Source organism: Tupaia chinensis, unplaced genomic scaffold (assembly GCF_000334495.1).
Source record: "Tupaia chinensis unplaced genomic scaffold, TupChi_1.0 Scaffold148210_1, whole genome shotgun sequence".
Lineage (NCBI taxonomy): Eukaryota > Metazoa > Chordata > Mammalia > Scandentia > Tupaiidae > Tupaia > Tupaia belangeri.
Window position 1 is genome coordinate 904,883 of NW_006208060.1, and position 20,405 is coordinate 925,287.

General features: G+C 42.1%; 1 protein-coding gene across 4 annotated transcripts in view; it reads left to right on the top strand.

Annotated features, from left to right (window-relative positions):
• The first annotated feature begins 1,974 nt into the window (after positions 1 to 1,974).
• The window catches only part of LOC102484085 (putative adhesion G protein-coupled receptor E4P), a 36,864-nt gene continuing 18,433 nt past the window's right edge, over positions 1,975 to 20,405 (top strand). For all 4 annotated transcript variants that reach the window (XM_027768988.1, XM_027768989.1, XM_027768990.1 and 1 more), the window contains exons 1-9: positions 1,975 to 2,009; positions 6,092 to 6,182; positions 8,536 to 8,586; positions 10,944 to 11,066; positions 12,686 to 12,829; positions 15,589 to 15,629; positions 16,675 to 16,810; positions 18,164 to 18,271; positions 19,632 to 19,816. In XM_027768988.1, the coding sequence (XP_027624789.1) occupies positions 6,152 to 6,182; positions 8,536 to 8,586; positions 10,944 to 11,066; positions 12,686 to 12,829; positions 15,589 to 15,629; positions 16,675 to 16,810; positions 18,164 to 18,271; positions 19,632 to 19,816 (819 nt within the window). In that variant the 5' untranslated portion in view covers positions 1,975 to 2,009; positions 6,092 to 6,151. The remainder of the gene's footprint in view (positions 2,010 to 6,091; positions 6,183 to 8,535; positions 8,587 to 10,943; positions 11,067 to 12,685; positions 12,830 to 15,588; positions 15,630 to 16,674; positions 16,811 to 18,163; positions 18,272 to 19,631; positions 19,817 to 20,405) is intronic.

Sequence of the window (20,405 nt, forward strand, 5' to 3'; positions counted from 1 at the left end):
TGCGGCACTATTGACAATTACTAAGACATGGAACCAACCCAAATGCCCTCGAACAGATGAATGGATTGAAAAACTGTGGCACATATACTCTATGGAATACTATTCTGCCATAAAAGCAACAACACCACCCTGGCATTTGACAGAAAGTGGAAGAATATGCAAGATCTGCTGCTGAGTGAAGCAAGCCAGGCTATGAAGGAGAGACATTGCATGTCCCCACTTAATATATACCAAGTGTCTGCACTCTATGACTGAAACTGATTGACTAAAGGGTATACAAACACAGTAAATGGGTGTAAATACCAGATATAGTGTGTGTGGAAGAGTAGGGCCTGAGGAAGGACACTTAGAAGAAAAATATGGAGGCAAAGCATTAATGGGACAAAGAAATATGGTATTATCTGTTGAAGCTATTTTATAGTTTAATCAACTGGACTAGGGAGAAATGTTCACATATTGAAATATTCACTTTGTAAGCTAAATAATGTGACTAAATGTGTAAAAGAAAAGGAAATAACAAAATGAGGTAGATCTGTATGTAATTATTGAGAATATTGTCTATAATGTACAGCTGTAAAACTGTATTTAGAGTAAGATCATATTTTGCAGAACAAATAAAGAATATGGGTATTATATTTAAAAAAAAAAAGAAGAAGAAATAATAAGGCCAGAGACCAGCAGGTGACATGGTGATTAAGGCACTGGACACTCCCACATGGCTGACCATGGTTTGAGTTCCAGACCAGATGGTTTGCTCCCTCACTTTCTCTCTCTCTCTCTCTCTCTCTCTCTGTATGCCTCTCTCTGGTCAAATTAAAATAAATGAATGAATAAATAAAATTAAAAGGTGATTTTTAAAAAGAAATTAAAATAATAAAGCCATGTTTAATAGATGTAATAAGATCAAGACAAAGAATAAGTTGCTCAGTATGTATTTGAACTTCTCATGCTAGGGGGTATTTGCCATAGTCATGCTGGATCTTACGAAGATTCTTCCAATAGAAACAAGGCAAATATGTCATGATTCTACACCAATAAAATCAGTCAAGTATTTACCAGACAAGTAGATTAGTGTATTATATTGAGTACCCATGTCTCAAAGCCCAAAAATATGGTTAAATCACTTTCTAAGAGTGATAAACTTAAGAGATTCCAGAAGGGGCCAGAGGTGGTGTAGTAGTTAAGGCACTGAACTGTCAGATGGCCCCTGTGGTTCAGGTCCCGGACCTGGAGGCATGTGTGCATGTGTGCACAAAAATTCAGGGGAAGAGATTGCAGCATGATCATCCACCATGGGGGTGATTTCCCACTACCTCTCTCACTGTCTCTCTCTCTTTCTCTCTGGTGAGTGCACACACCTTATGGCAAAACCTTAAAGAGAGAGAGAGAGAGCTTCTAGGAAAGGGAGCTGTATAATACAAAGATTGACTGACTCATTCTCACACTCTAACCTTCAACTCACATAGTACGAATTACATTAAAGGAGTTTCTTTGAAGTTGGATCCATTTCCTTGGTAGCTGGGTGTTGATATTACTCTCTTTTTCATTACATGGCTTTCTCCATTAAACATCTTCACTATCCTCAAGTTCATTTTCTGAGAGACTTTAATATGGCCTAGACTTACAACAGCTGGGTGTTGACACCACTCTCTTTTACATTACATGGCTTTCCCCATTAAACATCATCCCTATTCTCAAGTTCATTTTCTGAGAGCCTTTAATATGGCCCAGCCTTACAAAGTACCATTGGATTGTCAGAAAAACCATGACGCATTATTTCTACGTAAAAATGTGTCATGACTTTTCCGACGACCCAATACTTCAATTAGTCTAAAGAGAACTGGTAGAGCCTACATTATGCAAACTCCCCAACAAACAACCCAGCCTTCCCACCCACCCACAAGACTCCTTGAGAAACTGACACTCAAGATAAGTAGCAACAATACTTCCTCTTAGCTCTAAGAAGCTTCCAGACTGGGGTGAGAAGCAAGGACTTTTCATTCTTTGGGGTAAGTAGGTACTGGTTTAGTGTCTTCCCATAGAAAATGGAAAATGTTTCACTTGTGATCTTGAATCTAGAACAATCTGTTGGCTCTGGAAGAAACACTTTCAAGAATATGTCATTGCATGCTCTACTGCTTTATTTCTGGAACGTTTCTATGTGAGTGTCTATCCCACATTGGTTTTTCCACTTCTGCTCGGGCAAGGGATGTGCGTGTTGGTATGTGGTAGTGTGGGACCTACTGAGATGTTTCAGCTCAGTCAAAGGAGCTGATGAAGTGTGTATGGAGGGGCTTAAGATGATAATGTTTCAAGAAGAATCTAAAGCAAATGTAACATATAACCAATTTCTTAAAAATGAGGAAAACAAGATCTAAAAAGATGAGGGCATTCACGGAGGTTGGGCAGTGAAGGAATGACTTCTTCATACACCTCACTCCGCTAGTGAACCTATCAGCACAATGAAGTCCCTGGCTCATAGAATTAGCAGGGTTGTTTGTTTTATGGGTGGCCAAAGTAAAAGCTAACATTTTTTTTTTAACCAGCTGGTTATGACCCATGGGGGGTTGGGGGGCAGTCCTGAAACCCGCTTAGTGGATAACAGCCAGTATTACAACAACTAGAAACTAAATGGGTTGTTATAAAATATCAATGCTGCACGTAGTAAGGATCATTTTATGTAACTTCCCTCAGTTCTCTTTCTCTCTCTGATGTAAAATGCATCTTTTACAGTGAGTTGTGGCCCCAAATCTCTCCAAATCAACATCACCAGGGTCTCGGCTGCTTTAAAAAATATCACCACTTCTTTTAAGTAAAAATACTCATTTTAGGGACCAGTATATGGCATAATATTTACATCACTGGACTCCCACGTAGTCAATGGCGGGTTGAGTCCTGGACCGGGTGGCTTAAAACTCACCCTGGGCACATGTGCGTGCGTGCCCAAGATCCTAAAAGGAGAATGGAGGAGAAAGGATTGGGGTGTAGCCATTCCCCCTAGGGGGTGATTTCTTGCTTTCTATCTCTTTCATCTGTCATTCTGGGGAGCGCACGTGCCCTATGGCAAAAATTTCTCTCTCGCTCTCTCTCAAAAAAAATACTCACTGACCACTGACACTCAAAATAAGTAGCAACAATTCTTCCTCTTTTGTTAGCTCAAATAAATTTCCATACTGAGTGAGAAGCAAGGACTTCTCCAATGAGTCCTCATCAAAAAGATTGTCTTCAACCGGATAAAGCCTCTGCTATGAGATTTCCCCAAAACAATTTAGAGAACGGGTTCCTCTTTTATTTGAATAACATTTAGTATAGTATGCATGAAATTATTACAATAACATTTTTGTCAACCTCCTATCAACCATTGTTTAATTAACACATTAATCCAATGTACTTTTTTCTTTTTTAAACATTTTTTATTGAACACGTAAAAAGAAGTTTGTTTTTTTTTTAAATTGGACAAACTATCCTGTTAGTTATCATTTTAAAGGAATTTACAGGGCTGTTATAGATTATTCTTTTAGAATAATTCAGCTTACAGCAAATGCCTAAACTGGTTTCTTTTTTTAATTTTTATTTTTATTATCATTATAATCTTCTTTATATTACATTGGATTACATATAACTTTACAGTGTATTACATTGATTTTTCAAAAGGGAATGCCATGCATGTCAGTCAATACAGAGACATTGATCTCCCCGCTTCATCATTCAATAACTTTTCTATGTTTTTCCCAATCCTTATTATTATTATTCTAATTATTTTTTTAAAACAGTCAATCACTATTCCTCATTTTGCTTGTAAAAAGACTTTACCCATCATGAAATACTTCTCAGACCAATAATCCAATATATTTTTAAAAGTATTTTCTAAGATGATGAAAATCTGTCATATGCTATCTAAAATCTTTCATAAAAGTAAAATTTACTACCACTCTATAGATGACATACAATGGAGTAAGATTTCTTTTGAAAGAAAAAAATAATCAAAAAGGAAGACAAATGTTGAGAGAGTGAAAATATCTAGAAAATGATGAAGAATACTTTCTCCAAAGAGATACGAGACTTCTGCTTATGGTGTTAGGGGAAAAAAAAGAGTGTTGAGCTGCGTTGTGGAAAATACTTGATTCTTTAGGTCCAGATCTCTGAGTTTAGAGGCCTTCCTGGGGATGCAAAATAAAAATGAAGAGGCAGGACATTTAAGGGACACAGAAATGGAGGATTGTTGATGATAATGTGTCTGATCCTTCGCTGGACTGGTGTGCAGGGTACTCATGCCAGGAAAATTAATTTTACCAGCTGAAGTCATGTGCAGTGATTCAATGTGTAAAGTAATAAAATTAAAAGTCAGTCAACACACACACACACACACACACACACACACACACACACACTTGTGAAGTAGGAAAAGGGAAGTGTGAACAAAAAGTGAGGATTTTTAACAGAAAAGAAGTACACCCCCATGCCAGAAAGCTGTGCAGGTGGGCAGCTCCCAGAGAAGGCCAAGTGCACTGGGCATGGGGTTAGGTGCTACATTTACTATAAGAGTTGGCAGTACATTTTTAGCGGGAAAATGATCTGTCACAGTATCTTGGTTCTTTGTTTGACTTTGTGAGCTCTTTCTTGCATTGAATTCCTTACGTGTGCATTGCTCTCACAGGTAAGGAATTGAATGATCTAACTGTGCATGCCCGGTGTGGTCTTTGATGGTATGAGCAATCTTATCTGGATGAACTGCCCAAAGAGTTTATTTCCCCAGTGGGAATCAGGATGTTGACTTAACATTCCATGCCAGTGGTGAATTTCTATGTGTATATTTGGGATGGCAGGAGGGAGGATAACAATTTTCCCATCCCAGTAGTTGGGTAGAAGGAGGGAATTCTCTAAGACTGTAACTCTTAGAAGTTATGATTAGTGTGACAGATGTCCTTCTGTTATTGTCTTAGGGCTGCCCGCTCATTTCTAGCTAATGGGACAATGGGATTTAGTTTCTATCAGACAATATTTTCTACTGACAAGGTTGCAAACCAGTGGCCCATTGGTTCTGTTTTTAAGGAGAACGTGGATGTGACTGTCTCTGGAGAGAGTCTGTGGTCCTCACATTTCCACTGTCCTCGTTGCTTCCCACCAATGGCCTCACTCATTTATGTCACATGTCTGGCTTCTGGGAGACAGGGAGGTTTTTGATCTTGTGAAGTGGTTGGTTGTACGTGGACTTGGGATCCAAGCAGACTTTGTCCAAGGCTTAGCTTTTCATTTTACTAGCAGCATGATCTTGAGCAAATGATACAATCTCTTTGAACCTCGATTTCTTCACTTGAAGAATGGGGAAGATAGTTGTAACATCTACATTGTGAGATGGCGGTGAGCTTTTAATGAGATGATAGTGACAAAGCACTTACAAAGGAGCTTGGTGTAGAGTAGATGTTCCATAAATGATTTTAGAAAGTGATAATCGGGACCAGCAGGTGGTGTCATGGTTACATCGCTGGACTCCCATGTAGTGGACTGCGGTTCACGTCCCAGACCTGGTGGCTTAAACTCACTCACACCGGGCACGTGTGTGTGCGTGCCCAAGATCCCGAGAGGAGAATGGAGGAGAAGGGATTGTGGCATGACCATCCCTCGGGGGGGGGGTGATTTCTCACTTCCTGTCTCTCTGTCTCTCTCTGTCTTTCTGCCTAGCATACACACCCTATAGCAAAAACCTCTCCAACAAAATAAAAATAAAAATTAAAAAGTGAAATGGAATGAAAGCAAACAAATAAATGATAGCAAAAAAAATAATAATAATAATCTGGGCAATTCGTCCTGTGGAACTTCCCTTAATTGGAACTTGCTGATTGCAATAACAGGATTTTATATGAGAATCGAATATTCCATCAGATTCATCTGTTTTCCTCATTTGTTGGGGGGGGTCACTTAGTCTGTTACAATCATCCTTATAGAATCCTTTCCTCGAGATAGTTTCAGAAAAAGAATGATTGGGTCGCAAGAGAAGCAGAAATGAAAGGGTTTGGATACACACCAGCCACCTGGCTTCTACACTTTCTGACCTTCAGGAGTTGGTTTTCACGGAGTGTGTTCATTCCAGGAACTCTCCCCACGTCCTGCTTAGGAGCGGCTCAGGCTGTGGCCCGGGCGTCTGGGTGCTATGGGAACCAGCTTCCTGCTCCCACTCTCCGGTAAGTGGGCAAAGCCTTTCCCTCATGGTTTCCCGTGCTCCTGCCATCCTACCTTGAATGACTTCCCTCCACTCGATGCTTTCTCCTGCAATAACTGCGTGTGCCCATCCTGTTAGAACCCTTATACAGAGTCCCTTATGTTGGCTCCCCCCAAAAAAGAACTGACACCAAAGCTTGTGTGTAAGTCCTCTGTCTGAGAGGAGACGGGAGGAGTCAGAGTGTGTTAAGGAGGGGTTACTACCATGGGCAACTGGGTCTCAATCCTGCCTGGAGACCCCCTCCTCAAACATTTATGGCCTGTCCCCCATGGGCTACAGAAAAAATACCCTTTTTCTGAGAGCTACAGCATCATGTGCATGTGTGGGAACCCACCTCCCAGGGTAGGCAAAGGAGACATTTCTGGATCTGCTGCGCTGGTTGACTGTTGAGAAGATTTTTGATGTTAAACTATAAATGCCAATAGTGACCACAGGCACAGTGATTACACATGATGCTGGAGGGAGTTCATTTTAATTTGTCTTTCTGAAGATTTAGAATTTATTCCTTGTGTTTAAAGGGAATGTTTCATTGAGAAGTAAACATTTGTGTTCTAAAGGCTAAAAAAAAAAAAGTCTTTGCTTGTGGAACCATAGCTCAGTGTGTTACAATGACCTGTCCCTACTCACCCTTCTGCTCTGAGCTTTAGGGCCTTAGAGGTAATTTTTTAAATATCAAGAAGAATATTAGAGAGGGAAGACATTTAAGGGACAGAGAAATGGAGGGTTGTCTGTAGACAATAACACATATGATAATATCTTTAATTGGACTGGTGTGCCGTGTATTTATCCTGAGAAAATTCATTTTGTAAGCTGTGGTGATGTACAATGATTGAATGTCTAAAATAAATGAAAAAGAAATAAATGAATAAATAAATGAATAAGTAATACCTATAGGAGGGGTCAGCGGATGGCGTGGTGGCTGAGGCACTGGACTCCCATATGGCTGAGGGTGTGGTTCAAGTCCCAAAGCCACTTCAAGTGCCGGCTTGAAAATCACGCCAGGCACATGTGTGTGCATGCCCAAAATCCTGAGAGAAGACTAGAGAAGGGATTGAGATGGGGCCACATCCCCCTTGGGGAGTGAGTTCTCATGTTTCCTCTCTGTCTCTGTCTCTATGTCTCTCTCTGGCAGGCACACACACCCTATAGCATTAAAAAAATTTATAGGAAGCTTACTGATGGGTGAGTGTTCACTGACTTACACAAATGGCCATGTCATATGATTTGACTTAACATTATGAATCCTTAGGGTGATGTTTTCAACAGTACCTGTGATACTGAGTATAGTAGATAGAATCCAGGAGCAGGAAGAAAGCGGAGCATCTTATCTAGGGAGGAGATTATTATTATTATTATTTTACTATTTTGTACTCTGGTTACCTCTTTTCTTTCTTTGTTTCTTTCTTTGTTTCTTTCTCTTTGTTTCTTTCTTTTTCTTCCTTTCCGTTGGTTTCTTTTCTTCTTTTTTTAACATTCAATCTTGTCTTATTCCTTGATCAGTCAAATGGACCATGGTCATGATACAAACCTAGCTGGATGGAAGGAAATCAGGGGAGGGAAGCAAAACATTTAATGAACACAAAAATAGAAAATTATCTGTTGGTGATAACAGCATACGGTACTGTCTTTGACAGGATTACTATGCACTGCATCCATACTGGGAAAATTCATTCTCTGCTGTAAAGGTGTACCGTGGGGGCCCAGCAGGTGGAATAATGTCTGTGGAGCTGGACTCCCACGTGATCAACTGCGGTCCAAGTCACCAACCTGGCAGTTTGAAACTCACTCCGGGCGTGTGTACGTACATGCCCAAAATCCCAAGAGAAGAAATGGAGGGGCAGGGCTTGTGGTGTGACCATCTCCTCTGGGGGGCATTTTCTCACTTTCCCCCTTTCTCTGTCTCTCTCTGGTGAGTGCATGCACCCTGTAACAAACAAACAAAAAAGAACCTATACAGTTCATATACTGGTTCTATTGAACAGTGTTGTCCTATAGGCCCGGAAATGTCTGGATTTACATAGACAGGCTGGTGAATCTAGAAAGGAGATTGAAACCCTGGTCTTCTCAGCTGCTAGACTTGGACAAAACACTGAATTACCTGCTGGGTTTCCAGACATCAGGGTACATGGCTGCCATCAGACTTGCCTCCCGTGCCTCAGTAGCTCACGATGCCTCCCTACCCCCGTATTTACAACCTTCCTTGAAGACGACGCAGTCAAGGTCACCCCTCTGCTGGGTCAGGCCGTGGGAGACAAGACAGAGGCATTTCTCAGGGCATCCCTCTCCTGAGCCTTTCCCTCTTCTTTCTGTTCCAGGTCTCAGCATCCTGTTGGCTTTGGCAGGATCAGAAGCAAAGTATTATGGAGGTGAGTCTCCCCGTAGCTAGAAGCCAAGGAAAAGAACGTTGAGAGCTGGAAGCTTCCTTCAGCCAAGGGAAGGCATAGTTCTCAGGGGAGAGAACATGGAGTCCCTGGAACTTTCCACTGGCTCCTTGGAGCTCCCAAGGGCTATTGTTTCCCCCATCACCATCCTCACCAGCATCATCTCCACGTGGCTAAGCAAATTACTGGTGGCGTCTCATTCTCATGATGGTCCTGCACAGGGGGTCTTGACATTGTCCCCCCAACAATGGCCCTCTAGAGGAGCAGCTGGCTCAAGGTCACATGGCTGGTCACACCTGGAATCTGCTCTTTTTTCCTCCAGATCCTATGTCCTGAGTCATCCTGGGAGATATTTTGCTGTTACCCTGAGTCTACGTTGGGTGCTCCCAGAAGCAGAACCTAAGATAGGGACTTGTGAGCAAGTTGCTGATCTGGGGATGACCTCACAGAGTACCAGTGGGGAAGGGGAGGTGACATCGGGATGGGTTGGCCCATCTACTGCGTTGTTAGGAAAGTCATGATACTTTTTTTTTTTTTCATAGAAAAGCAGAAAAATACTTCATGACTCTCCCAACAACCTAATAGGATCTATCACCAACCAAGATACACTTGGGTGGCTGAAGCTTGACCACCTGGGGGAACCGATGGAGTGGTTCGGAGGGTGCATGTCAGAGTTGTTGGCCAATGGATAAGAAAGCACGTCTTTTATTATTTACCTAAATTGTGGTAGGCTACACACAGCATATAAGTCACCTTTTCAACCATTGTTGAATGGACAATTCGGTGCATCGGGGACACTCACACTGCTGTAAAATGTGACCAGGACCCACCCACAGAACTCTCTTCAACTTGAAGAACTGAAACTCCACTCCCATTAAACACGAACTCCCTGGTCCTTCCTTCTCCCACATCCCCCAGTTCCTGGCAGTCTCCCCTCTGCTCTCTGTCTCTACAGTTTTGACCACACTAACTACCTCCTGTGAGTGAGACTCTACGGTGTTTTCCTTTTGTATCTGGTTTATTTCACTTAGTAGAATACCCTGAAGACTTGTCCCCATGTCGCAATATTTGTTTTCTTTTTTTAAAAAGGTAATGAATTACTTTTATTTATTATTATTATTATTATTTTAAGTTTGCTATAGGGCACATGTGCTCACCAGGGAAAGATGAGAGAGAGAGAGAGAGAGAGAGAGAGGAAAAGTGAGAAAGCAAGCCACCAGGTCCTGGAATCGAACCACAGTCAGCCATGTGGGAGTCCAGCACCTTAATCACCATGTCACCTGCTGGTCCCTATTTGTTTTCTTTTTAAGTCTGCAATATATTTCATTGCACGTACAGAACATGTTTTGTTTAGCCATTCATCCATCAGTGGGCACTTGAGTTGCTTCCACCTTTTGGCTATTGTGAATAATGCTTCTGTGCTATACAAATACCTCTTCAATACCTTTTTGTTTTTGTTTTTGTTTTTGCCATAGGGTGCATGCACTCACTGGAGAAAGATAGAGAGAAAGAAAGTAATAAATCACCCCCAAAGGGGATGGTCACACCACAGCCCCTTCTCCTCCATTCTCCTCCTGGAATTTTCAGCACACGCACATGCATCACGCATGATTTTCAAGCCATCAGGTCCAGGACTCCAACCGTGATCGGCCATGTGGGAGTCCAGCCCCTTAACCACGCCACCTGCTGGCCGGCATTGCCTGCTTTCCATTGTTTGGTTATAATACCTGAAAGTGAACTTGCTGGGTCATACGGGGACTCTATTTTTTTTAGCTTTTTGAGGAACTGGCACACTTTCCCACGGGACTGCACCATTTTTCATCCCTACCAGCCATGCATAGAGGTTCCAACTTCATGTCCTCACCAACCCGTGGTATTTCCTGTTTTGGTTTGGTTTTTAGTAATAATGAAACTGGGTTATTTATAGACTGCTCTCTGTCTCTCAGTTATGGAGGGAACTGCTGTTGGGAGGGAAGGCGTGGCTCACTTGCCCTGTGGTGAGCCAGGAAGACTCTGGGGGCCGGAGAAAGCCTGCAGGTAGAGAGACACACGTGTGGGGCCAGCAGGTGGCGTGGTGGTTGAGGGCGCTGGAGAGACACACGTGCTGCCATTTAGAAGTTCGATTGTTGGGCGGAAGTGGCGTTGCAGCCCAGGCGGGATGTAGGTGGGCACTGAGCGTCAGCCTTCAGCAGCGGGTTGGCTGGGTGCAAGCAGGACGCCTTCAGAGCTGTTCCCGAGAGGGTATTCTTCTGACCACGGTGTCTGGGCCATTGGAAGTGTTCGAAGACTGTTTCTTGAAGGAATAAATGAGCAAATGAATGAATGGACTTTGTTCCCCGCAGCTCTCTGTCCTCCATGCCCTGCAAAGGCCAACTGCCACAACAGCACTCACTGTGTCTGCCAAGATGGATTCCAATCCAGATCGAGAAGGAAGTACTTCACTGAGCCCTATGAGATATGTGAAGGTAAAGATGTTGATGCACTTCCAATTCGATCCCTCATTACTGAATATGCATAGACCAAATAAAAGCTTTTTTAAAAACATTTAATAGACACAAAAATGAAACGTTACCTGTCCTTGATAATGTATAAGGTAATGTCTTTGACTTGACTAATAGGCACCATATTCATGCTGGCGAAAACCCTGTTATACACTGTAAAGATGTACAGCGATAAATGTAAATTAAAAAATAAGTTAAAAAAAAAAAAGTAGCTCACGGTGCCGGCAGGTGGCGTGGTGGTTGGGGGTGCTGGAGTCCCACATGGCTGACCATGGTTTGAGTCCCAGACCTGTGGCTTGCTTTCTCATATTCCCTCTCTGTCTCTTTCTGATTTAATTAAAAATAATAATATAAATGAAATAAATAATTCTTTGTAAAATAAAAAGTGGCTTTTCTGAGGCTTATTAACATGATGCAGTTAGGGGTCGGGTGTACCTGTCTCTGAGTCCTTTGGGTAGAGTAAGTGTGAGTTGTCATCCCAGACACCTGTGTGTGGGTCCCTTTGTTTTCATCTTAAGAATGGCCCATCAGCAGGATAGGTAATGTGGCAGAGAGAGGCAGGCTCTTCACACATTGCATGATCTGGAATTTAAATAGTGCAATCTCTCCTTACTTATAACCTTTCCTAAAAGGGTGTGACCCTACCCTGTCTGTATCACCTTGCTACTTCCTGTATTTTTAAATAGTCAACAAACTGGGTAACTTAGCATTAGAACACAAATGAGAAAAGGAACTTTATTCTTACTCTGATGGTTTCACACACCACCCTTACCATGTTCTAAAGCTTTGTATCTATCTGGGTCTATTTCTGGACCTCCAGTATCGTCCTCTAGTGTTTTTCCTTTTTTTCTATAGGCTGTGTGTGCGCTCTTCAGAGAGAGACAGAGAGGGGGGAAAGGACAAAGCACCCCCTGTAGGGACTAGTCATGCCACGATTTCTTCTCCTCCATCTTTCCCTCCTTTCAGGATTTTGAACATGCATACACACATGCCCAGAGTGTTTCTCAAGTTGCCAGGACTAGGATTTGAACCGCGTGGTTAACCATGTAGGATCCATCTGCCTTAATCACCAAACCATGGAGTCGTCCTATCTATTTTAATTTATTCATACAGCAATACTTCGATTTTTTGAGGCTTTATTTTTTTTGTTGGGTTGGTGGTTAGTACTTTTTTTTGTTTTAATCTTTTTTATTTTATACATGTAATCCCTGTGTATCATTACAGCACACCAAGTGAATTTTCCCATCATGAGTACACTGCCTATTGATCCAGTCAAAGACATTACCGTAAATGTTACAAACAAGGGCTGACTCTCACCTCATAGCTTTTTTAGCTGTTTTTCCCTGACAGTATCAACTCATCTCACTCCATAAAACACTGACCAATGGTTTCATTTGGGATTTCATTGAATTTATAAATTAACTTAGGAAGAAATGTCATCTTTATACTGCTGGTTGACCCAATCTAAGAACAGGAGGCGTTGTTTGGGTACATTACGAATCACGCTTGGCATTAGGGAGCCCATGGCCAAGGGAAATGTTGTATTTCCATGAGAATGAGAAGCGTTTTCTCTTGGTTCCCAGATATCGACGAGTGTAAGTCTGGACTGGCCAAGTGCAAGCATGAAGCATACTGCAGTAATAAGGTCGGGACGTATGTGTGCAGCTGTCTGACCTTCCTCAACTGGATAGCTCGTCAATTTAACATCCATTATCCAGGTTGTTATGGTAAGAACTTCCAAGTCCTCTTTCCCCCATGAAACAGGCCAGGATCAAAAAGCAGATCTCTGTCCTACCTCTCACCCTTTATCTCTCTGTAGCCTTTGCAAGTCTTCTCCAAAGAGAGGCCTTCCAAGTCCGTGGCAACAATAACCATCTCCGTAGAGCAACAGATTCTTCACACATTTGTCTTTCCACTCTGAGTCTCCTTCCTAGGTTGCAGAGGACATCTCTAAATGTCTTACGAACATCGATATTTATTTATCTCACTCACCTCAGATTCCCTTTCTATGCCTCGTTATCCATTGTTACACTCAAGTCCATGAGTTCAGACCAACGCCTCTGATTCCAGTCCTACACGGAGGTTGTTCTAGCCCGCATTCTATCCTTTCTCCAGCAATGAAAAGCCTAGCTCTCCACTACCCACAATTTATTTACTTACGTGTTCAATCCTAACATAATTCTGCATTTTGCATGAACTAGATTTCATTGAAGTGCCGACTCTTCCGCTCATCTGTTGCCTCAACTTATAAATGCATCATCTGTAAATGAGAATAATAATATCTACCATGCTAGTATTTCATTGCCATGTAACAAGTGTCCCCCAAATGTAGCCGCTTCAAATTACACATATTCAGGGGCCAGCAGGTGGCTTGGTGGTTAAAGCACTAGACTCCCACATGGCCAGCCATGGTTCAAGTCTTGGCCCTGGTGACTTGCTTTCCCACTTTGTCTCTCTGTTTCTCTCTGGTCAAATTAGAAAAATAATAATAATAAGTAAAGTTGAACAGATAATTTTTAAAAATTACACATACTCACTGTCTCAGTGTCTGAGGGGATCGAGAAATGTACACATGTTGGAATATTCAGTTTGTAAGCTAAATAACATGATTGACTGTATAAAAGAATGAGAAATAAAAAATAAATTTAAAAAATTATTAAAAAAAGAATCTAGGGAACCAGCAGTTAGCGTAATGGCTATGTCGCTGGACTCCCACGTAGTCGACCGCGGTTCGTGGCCCAGACCCGGTGGCTTAAAACTCACACCAGGCGCGTGTGCGTGAGTGCCCAAGATCCCGAGAGGAGAATGGAGGAGAAGGGATTGCGGCGTGACCATCCCCCCTGGGGGGTGATTTCTCGCTTTCTGTCTCTATGTCTCTCTCTGTCTGTCTGGCGAGCGCACGCGCCCTACAGTGAAAATCTCTCCAAAAAAAAAAAATAAATAAAATTAAAAAATAAAAAGAAATTAAAAAAAAGAATCTAGACACAGTTTAGCTGGGTCCTTTGCTTCAGACTCTCTCATGTCAACAAATCAAGATTTTGGTGAGGGCCGTAGCTTCATCTGAAGACTCAACTCAGGCAGACCAGCTTCTAAGCTCACTTACATGGTTACTGGCAGGATTCAGGTCCTTGGCAGCTGTTGGACTGAAGCCCTCAGTTTACTCTGTGATTGGAGGGAAGCAGCCTACAGTTCCTAAGTATGCAGACCGCTCTGTCTTGTTTTATTAGAATGAGCACCTGAAAATATCCAGAAAGAGAGCATGAAGAAGACAGACATCATAGACTTTTTTTAAGAGAGATTCTTGCTATAGGGCTAGATAAGGGGAAGCCTTAAATCCAACATGGTGGGTGTGCTTGCTGAAGAGAGAGACAGAAAGTCACCCCCAGGGGGATGGCCATGCTGCAGTCTCCTCTTCTCCACCCTCCTCTTGGGATTTGGGCATGCTACACATGTGCCTGGTGTGAGTTTTAAGCCACTGGGTCCAGATCTCAAACCATGGTCAACCACGTGGGAGTCCAATGATGTTACCATGACACTATCTGCTGGTCCCAACATCATAGACTTTTACAGCATCACCTCAGAAGTGGCATCCTATTACTTTTTCTGTATTCTTTTCATTACACTTGAGTCACAGGGTCCATCTCACCATCAAGGAGAGGAGATTACATAAAAGTGTGAACAGCAAGTGGCTTGGATCCCTGGGAGTCATTTCAGGAACCTCATTACTGACTTGGTGCTTTCCCAGTATGTGTCTCCACTAGAACCTGTCACTGTGGTCTTACTTGGAAATAGGGTTTTTGCTGATGTAATCAAGTCAAGGTGAGGTCTTCCTAGAGAAGGGGAAGCCTTAAATCCAACATGGCGGGTGTCCTTATAAGAAGAGGGAAATTTGGACACAGACACACACACAGAGGGAAGGTGGCCACGTGGAGACAGAGGCAGGAATTGCAATGATGCTGTGACAAGCCATGGAACATCAGAGTTTGCTGGAAACCTCCTGAAGTTACAAGACACATAGCAAGATTCTCCCCTAAAGCCTCAGAGGGAGCATGGTCCTGCCAATACCTTGATGTTGGACTTCTAGCCTCCAGAACCGTGAGAAAATAAATTTCTCTTGCTTCAAGCCACCAAATTTAAAGCATCACTCATAATCACTTAATTACTTGTTTTGTTGGATAACTTTTCTGCCAGACTGCACACTCCACAAAAGGACACCCTTGTTCTCTTTAATCTCTACAGTATGGTTTAGCAGCATGTCTGGTTTTGAAGGTGTTCAATAATGCTGTCAACTGCATTGTTGAATCGGAAGCCTCATTCTAATTCCCTTTAAAATTCTCCTGTCAAATACATTTTGGACTTTTTAGAGGGGAATGAGAGTGTGCTGCAGAAGTACTGGGAGAAGACTCAACTTGGATGATTGGAAGAAGGAATATAAGCCATAGTGTTTTCTCCTATGTCCCATTTAATGGCTACTTTTTCTTCCCAGAGGACAGTGGTGAGGCAACCCAGTCGCAGATGGACATCTGGGTGAGTGGAGTGAAGCCTGGGTTTGGGAAACACTGTCAGTCTCACCATGTCATTCTCCTGTCCAAAAACTATTATGGTTCTCTGTCATTAATTTTTAGGATAGAGCGATTGTCAACCAGGATTGACAATCCTGTTCCAAGTTTACCTGGCAATGTCTGGGATGTCCCTCTCTGTTCAAATTAAATAAATAAACAAAGTTGAAACAATAAAATGGGGGAGGCATAGAAAGCAACAATAGATACCAGACACAGTGTGGGAGGAGGGTGGGAGATGGCAGAGGGTGAGATAGGGAATCAAGGATGGGAAAAAAGGCAAAATATACAGAAAACAAGAAATGGAAAATTATTTGTTGACAATAACACATATGTTGATGTGCTTGATTGAGCCAATATACAGTGTATTCTGAATGGAAAAATCTCATTTTGTATGCTATAATGATGTACAGTGAATGAATGTGAATAAAGAAAAAAATGTAAAAAAAAAAAGCTAAAAAAACCAAATTAAATAAATAAATAAAATTAGATAAAAATAATTCTTTTTTAAAAAAGATTTAAAAATTTCCCCTTACCATACACTCTAGCATACAGTATTTACTTTTATTTTTCCTTTGAGTATTCTGTGGTCAATGGTTAGTTTGCCTACTCCAGTTCCAGCTCTGTGAGGCATGACCATGTCCCTCTTTGCTTGGGTTGTGTGGCCAGTGTGTGTTGCTCAAAACGCTTTTCTCATGCTTGTTACAGCTTGGAGGAGGTGTGTTACTGGCATCTAATGGATAGAAACTAGGGATACTGCTTAATATCATAAAGAGCCCAGGGTAGCCTCCCATAACTAAGAATTATCAGGTCCCAGGTGTCAATAGAGAAATTCTGGAATAATGTCAACTGTCATTTCAAGACCTGCATCAAGCTTCTCTAAATTCATTCCCACCCTATCTAGTAGCATCTTAGAAAATACTGTCATTTTCTGGGCTCACCCAACCACACAGATGTATTTTTCTGCTTTCTTAAATTCAGTAAGAGTCTAATGCACTTTATTTCTATGAAAGGAAACTCTACGGAAAAATGAAAGCAAAAAGGACATTGCAAGAACGGCTACCCAGCTACTTCAGAACATGGAACTGACCATATTCAATAGAAGTTTTGCTGCTCCAGGAAAGGGTGAAGATTCCATATTTGATTTAGGTACGAGATGCTGAGTAGATTGTTTATGACCACCATAATAGGATATGGGTTTTCACATCATTAGAGCTTATAAGTGATTAAATCTACCAGCTCCCAGAACCATAGGCCTTCTGTTTTATATGAGAAAGACCTACTTTTTTATTATTACTATTTTGCCATAGGGTGTGTGCACTTGCCAGAGAGAGACAGAACAAGACAGGGAGAGGGAGAGGGAGAAATCATCTTCTGGCGGATGGCCACACTGCAATCCCTTCTTCTCTATTCTCCTCCTGGGATTTTGGACACATACACACATGCACCCAACATGAGTTTCAAGTTGCCAGGTCCAGAACTCAAACTACAATAGATCATGTGGAAGTCCAACACTTTAACCACCACGCCACCTACTGGCCCCAAGACTCTACTTTTAATATGTAAACTCAGGATCAGCAGATGATGTGATGGTTGAGGCACACTTGAAGATAGTGTCAGATTCCACAGGCTCAGTCCCACAAGGCCATTCCTCTCCCTCACTGTCCATGCCAATTACAAGTTCCAGGTTGTAACCTATATTTCCAACCAACTGGCTATAAACTGGAATGGGCATGACCCCTCCTTGGGATCATCGAATCTGCTAGAGTAGTTTCACAGAACTTTTCTCATGTGGCTCCATTTATTATGAAGGATATTAGGGCTACAGATGAGCAGCCAGTTGGAAAAGATCCATAGACCAAGAAACCACATAACGGGACTCTTTCAAATGCAGAATATTTCCAACAAGTTCTTGTTTCCTTGAAAAAAAAAAAAAGTCTAAGTGTTTATCTTCTCTCGTTTAAAAAAATTAAATTTTGGGAGCCAGCAAGTGGTGTGGTAGTTAAGGGCGCTGGTCTTTCACATGGCCAACCATGGTTCAAGTCCCAGACCTGGCGGCTTGCTTTCTTGTTTTCCCTGTTTCTCTCTCCCTCTGTCCCTCTCTGTTCAAATTTAATAAATAAATAAAGTTAGATAAAAATAATTCTTTAAAAAAAAAGATAAAATTTTCCCCTCACCATACACCCTACATACAGTATTTACTTTTATTTTTGTCTTTGAGTATTCTGTGGTCAATGGTTAGCTTGCCTACTCCAGTTTCAGCTCTGGGAGGCATGACCGTGTCCCTCTTCTCTTGGGTTTTGTAGCCAATATGTGTTGCTCAAAATGCTTTGGCCACTTCATTCCCACTGATCAGAGATATGGAGGGGAGTGCCATCTGGTCTACCTTGTGTATCCAAGATGGAATCACCATTCAGGGGTCTTCCAAAGGAGGGAGTTCTTCAACAAGTTCCTTAGACATGAGAAACGAGTATATTACACTCACTTTCTTACTGTATCCAGTCTATGAAACCAAGAGATGCAATGAGACAAGGAAGAAGACTCTTCTGGAAGCTGGAAATAACATGATGGATATTGACTGCACTGATGCCTTCAAAGGAAACCTAAGAGGTACCGTGTCTAAGATAGACTGTGTGGACTCCAAGTTCTAGATACCATTGTCTCATTTCTAGGTGACTGGGCCAAGGGGTGGGGACTGACACAATTTTCAAGGTAGGAAGCTTCTATGTGATGGAACGAAAGATCTTTTTGGCCACTAACCAGGCAACGTGGGCATGAAGTTGGATTCTCATAAGGAGTGCATACTTGGTGGCACACCTGAGGTTTGAAAAGAGGTTCCTTGGGGCCAGCAGGTGGCATGGTGGTTGACGTGCTGGATTCTCATGTAGTTGACCACAGTTCGAGTCCCAGATCCAGTGGCTTGAAACTCATGCCAGGTGTGTGTGTGTGCATGCCCAAAATCTTGAGAGAAGAATGGAAGAGAAAGGATTGTGGTGTGGCCATTCCAGCCCTGGGGTGGGGGTGATTTATTGCTTTCTGTTTATCAGTCTCTCTCTCCCTCTCTCTCTCTGTCTCTTTTGCACACGTGCTCTGTAGCAAAAAATCTCTCCAAAAGAAAGAAAAAGAGGTTTCTTGACACGATTTCTTAAAAAATAACAAGGAGGTGCTGGATGATGATGCTGTGTGAGGCTGAGTCACATGGGAAGGTACCAGGTTCACGTCCAGAAACCTCCCTGAGTACACTGGGGGTGTGCCCATGATCTAGGGCTGACTGAGGTCGAGTGTAGTGTGGAATCATGACCCTGTTAGGGTTTCCCCTCTCTCTCTCTCTCTCTTTCTCTCTCTCTCCCCCTCCCTCCCTCCCTCTCTTTCATATACTCATGAAATAAGTAAACATATAAACTTCAGGAAAAAATATTTTTAAGGAACATGATGGATCCAGTCTATGGTGTAGTGGTTAAGGTGACTGGCTCCCACATGGCCAACTGCAAAGTTCAAGTCCCAGACCCAGAGTCTTATAAAAACACATTGGACATGTGTGCACACGTGCCCAAGATCCCAAGAGGAGAAAGGAGGAAAAGGGATTGCAGCATGCCCCTTCCCCCACAAGGAGTGCTTTCTCACTTTCACTCTCTCTGTGTATGTCTCTCTCCAATGAGCACACCCCTGCCAGCAAAATTTAAACATATATTAAGTGAAGTCATAAAATGTCTCTCCTTTATAGCCTGGCTTGCTTCAAGAAAAAATACTTAAATATATATATATAAATATACATATAATATATTTTTTTTAAATTTTTTGCTATAGGGCATGTGCGTTCACGAGAGAGGGGGAGAGAGAGAGAGAGAGAGAAAGTGGGACAACAAGCTGTCAGATCCAGGACTTCAACTGTGGTCAGCCATGTGGGAATCCAACATCTTAACCACCTGATAGCCTACTTTCTAACTTTATTTCTGTTCTGTTTTCACAGATAGGAGTGCAGTTTCTCTCATCACTTACAGATCTCTTGGGGACATTCTGAATGGATCCTTTTTCAATAACAGAAGAGGGATGCAGGAAGTAAAACTAAACTCTCATGTGGTGAGTGGTACCATCGGTTTGAAGGAGAAAGTCGACCTGTCTGAACCTGTGTTCCTGACTTTTAAGCATACTGAGGTGAGCAGAACCCAGGGCTGGTTCGCTGTGTAGTGCCTGAAAGGGGGAGGGTGTATTGTCTGCATCCTGGTAGGGAACTGGATCCAGTGCTGACCACTCAGAGGTGAGAGATCAACAACTGATGCGATATCAATTCCACCTCTTAGGACAGCCGTTATCAAAGATAAGTGCTGGCGAGGATTCCTGTCTGTCGGCAGGCATGTAAATTGGCACAGCATAATGCCAAGCGGTACGGAGAGTCCTCGAAAAATTATAAATAGAATTATCATATGATCCAGCAATCCCACTTCTGGGCCTGTATATATACACACATACATACATATGTATATATACACACATATGCATATACATGCATGTGCATACATATATGTATATACACATACATTCGTGTGTGTATATACATATATGTATATGCACACACATACATATACATATATGTATATATACACACACAAAGTGATTACCATTGGGATCTTGATAAGATATCTTCATCCATGTTCATTACAGTGTCATTCACAATAGTCAATATATGAAGAAAGCCTGTGTCTGAAATGACTGAATATACATATAATATATATATATATACATA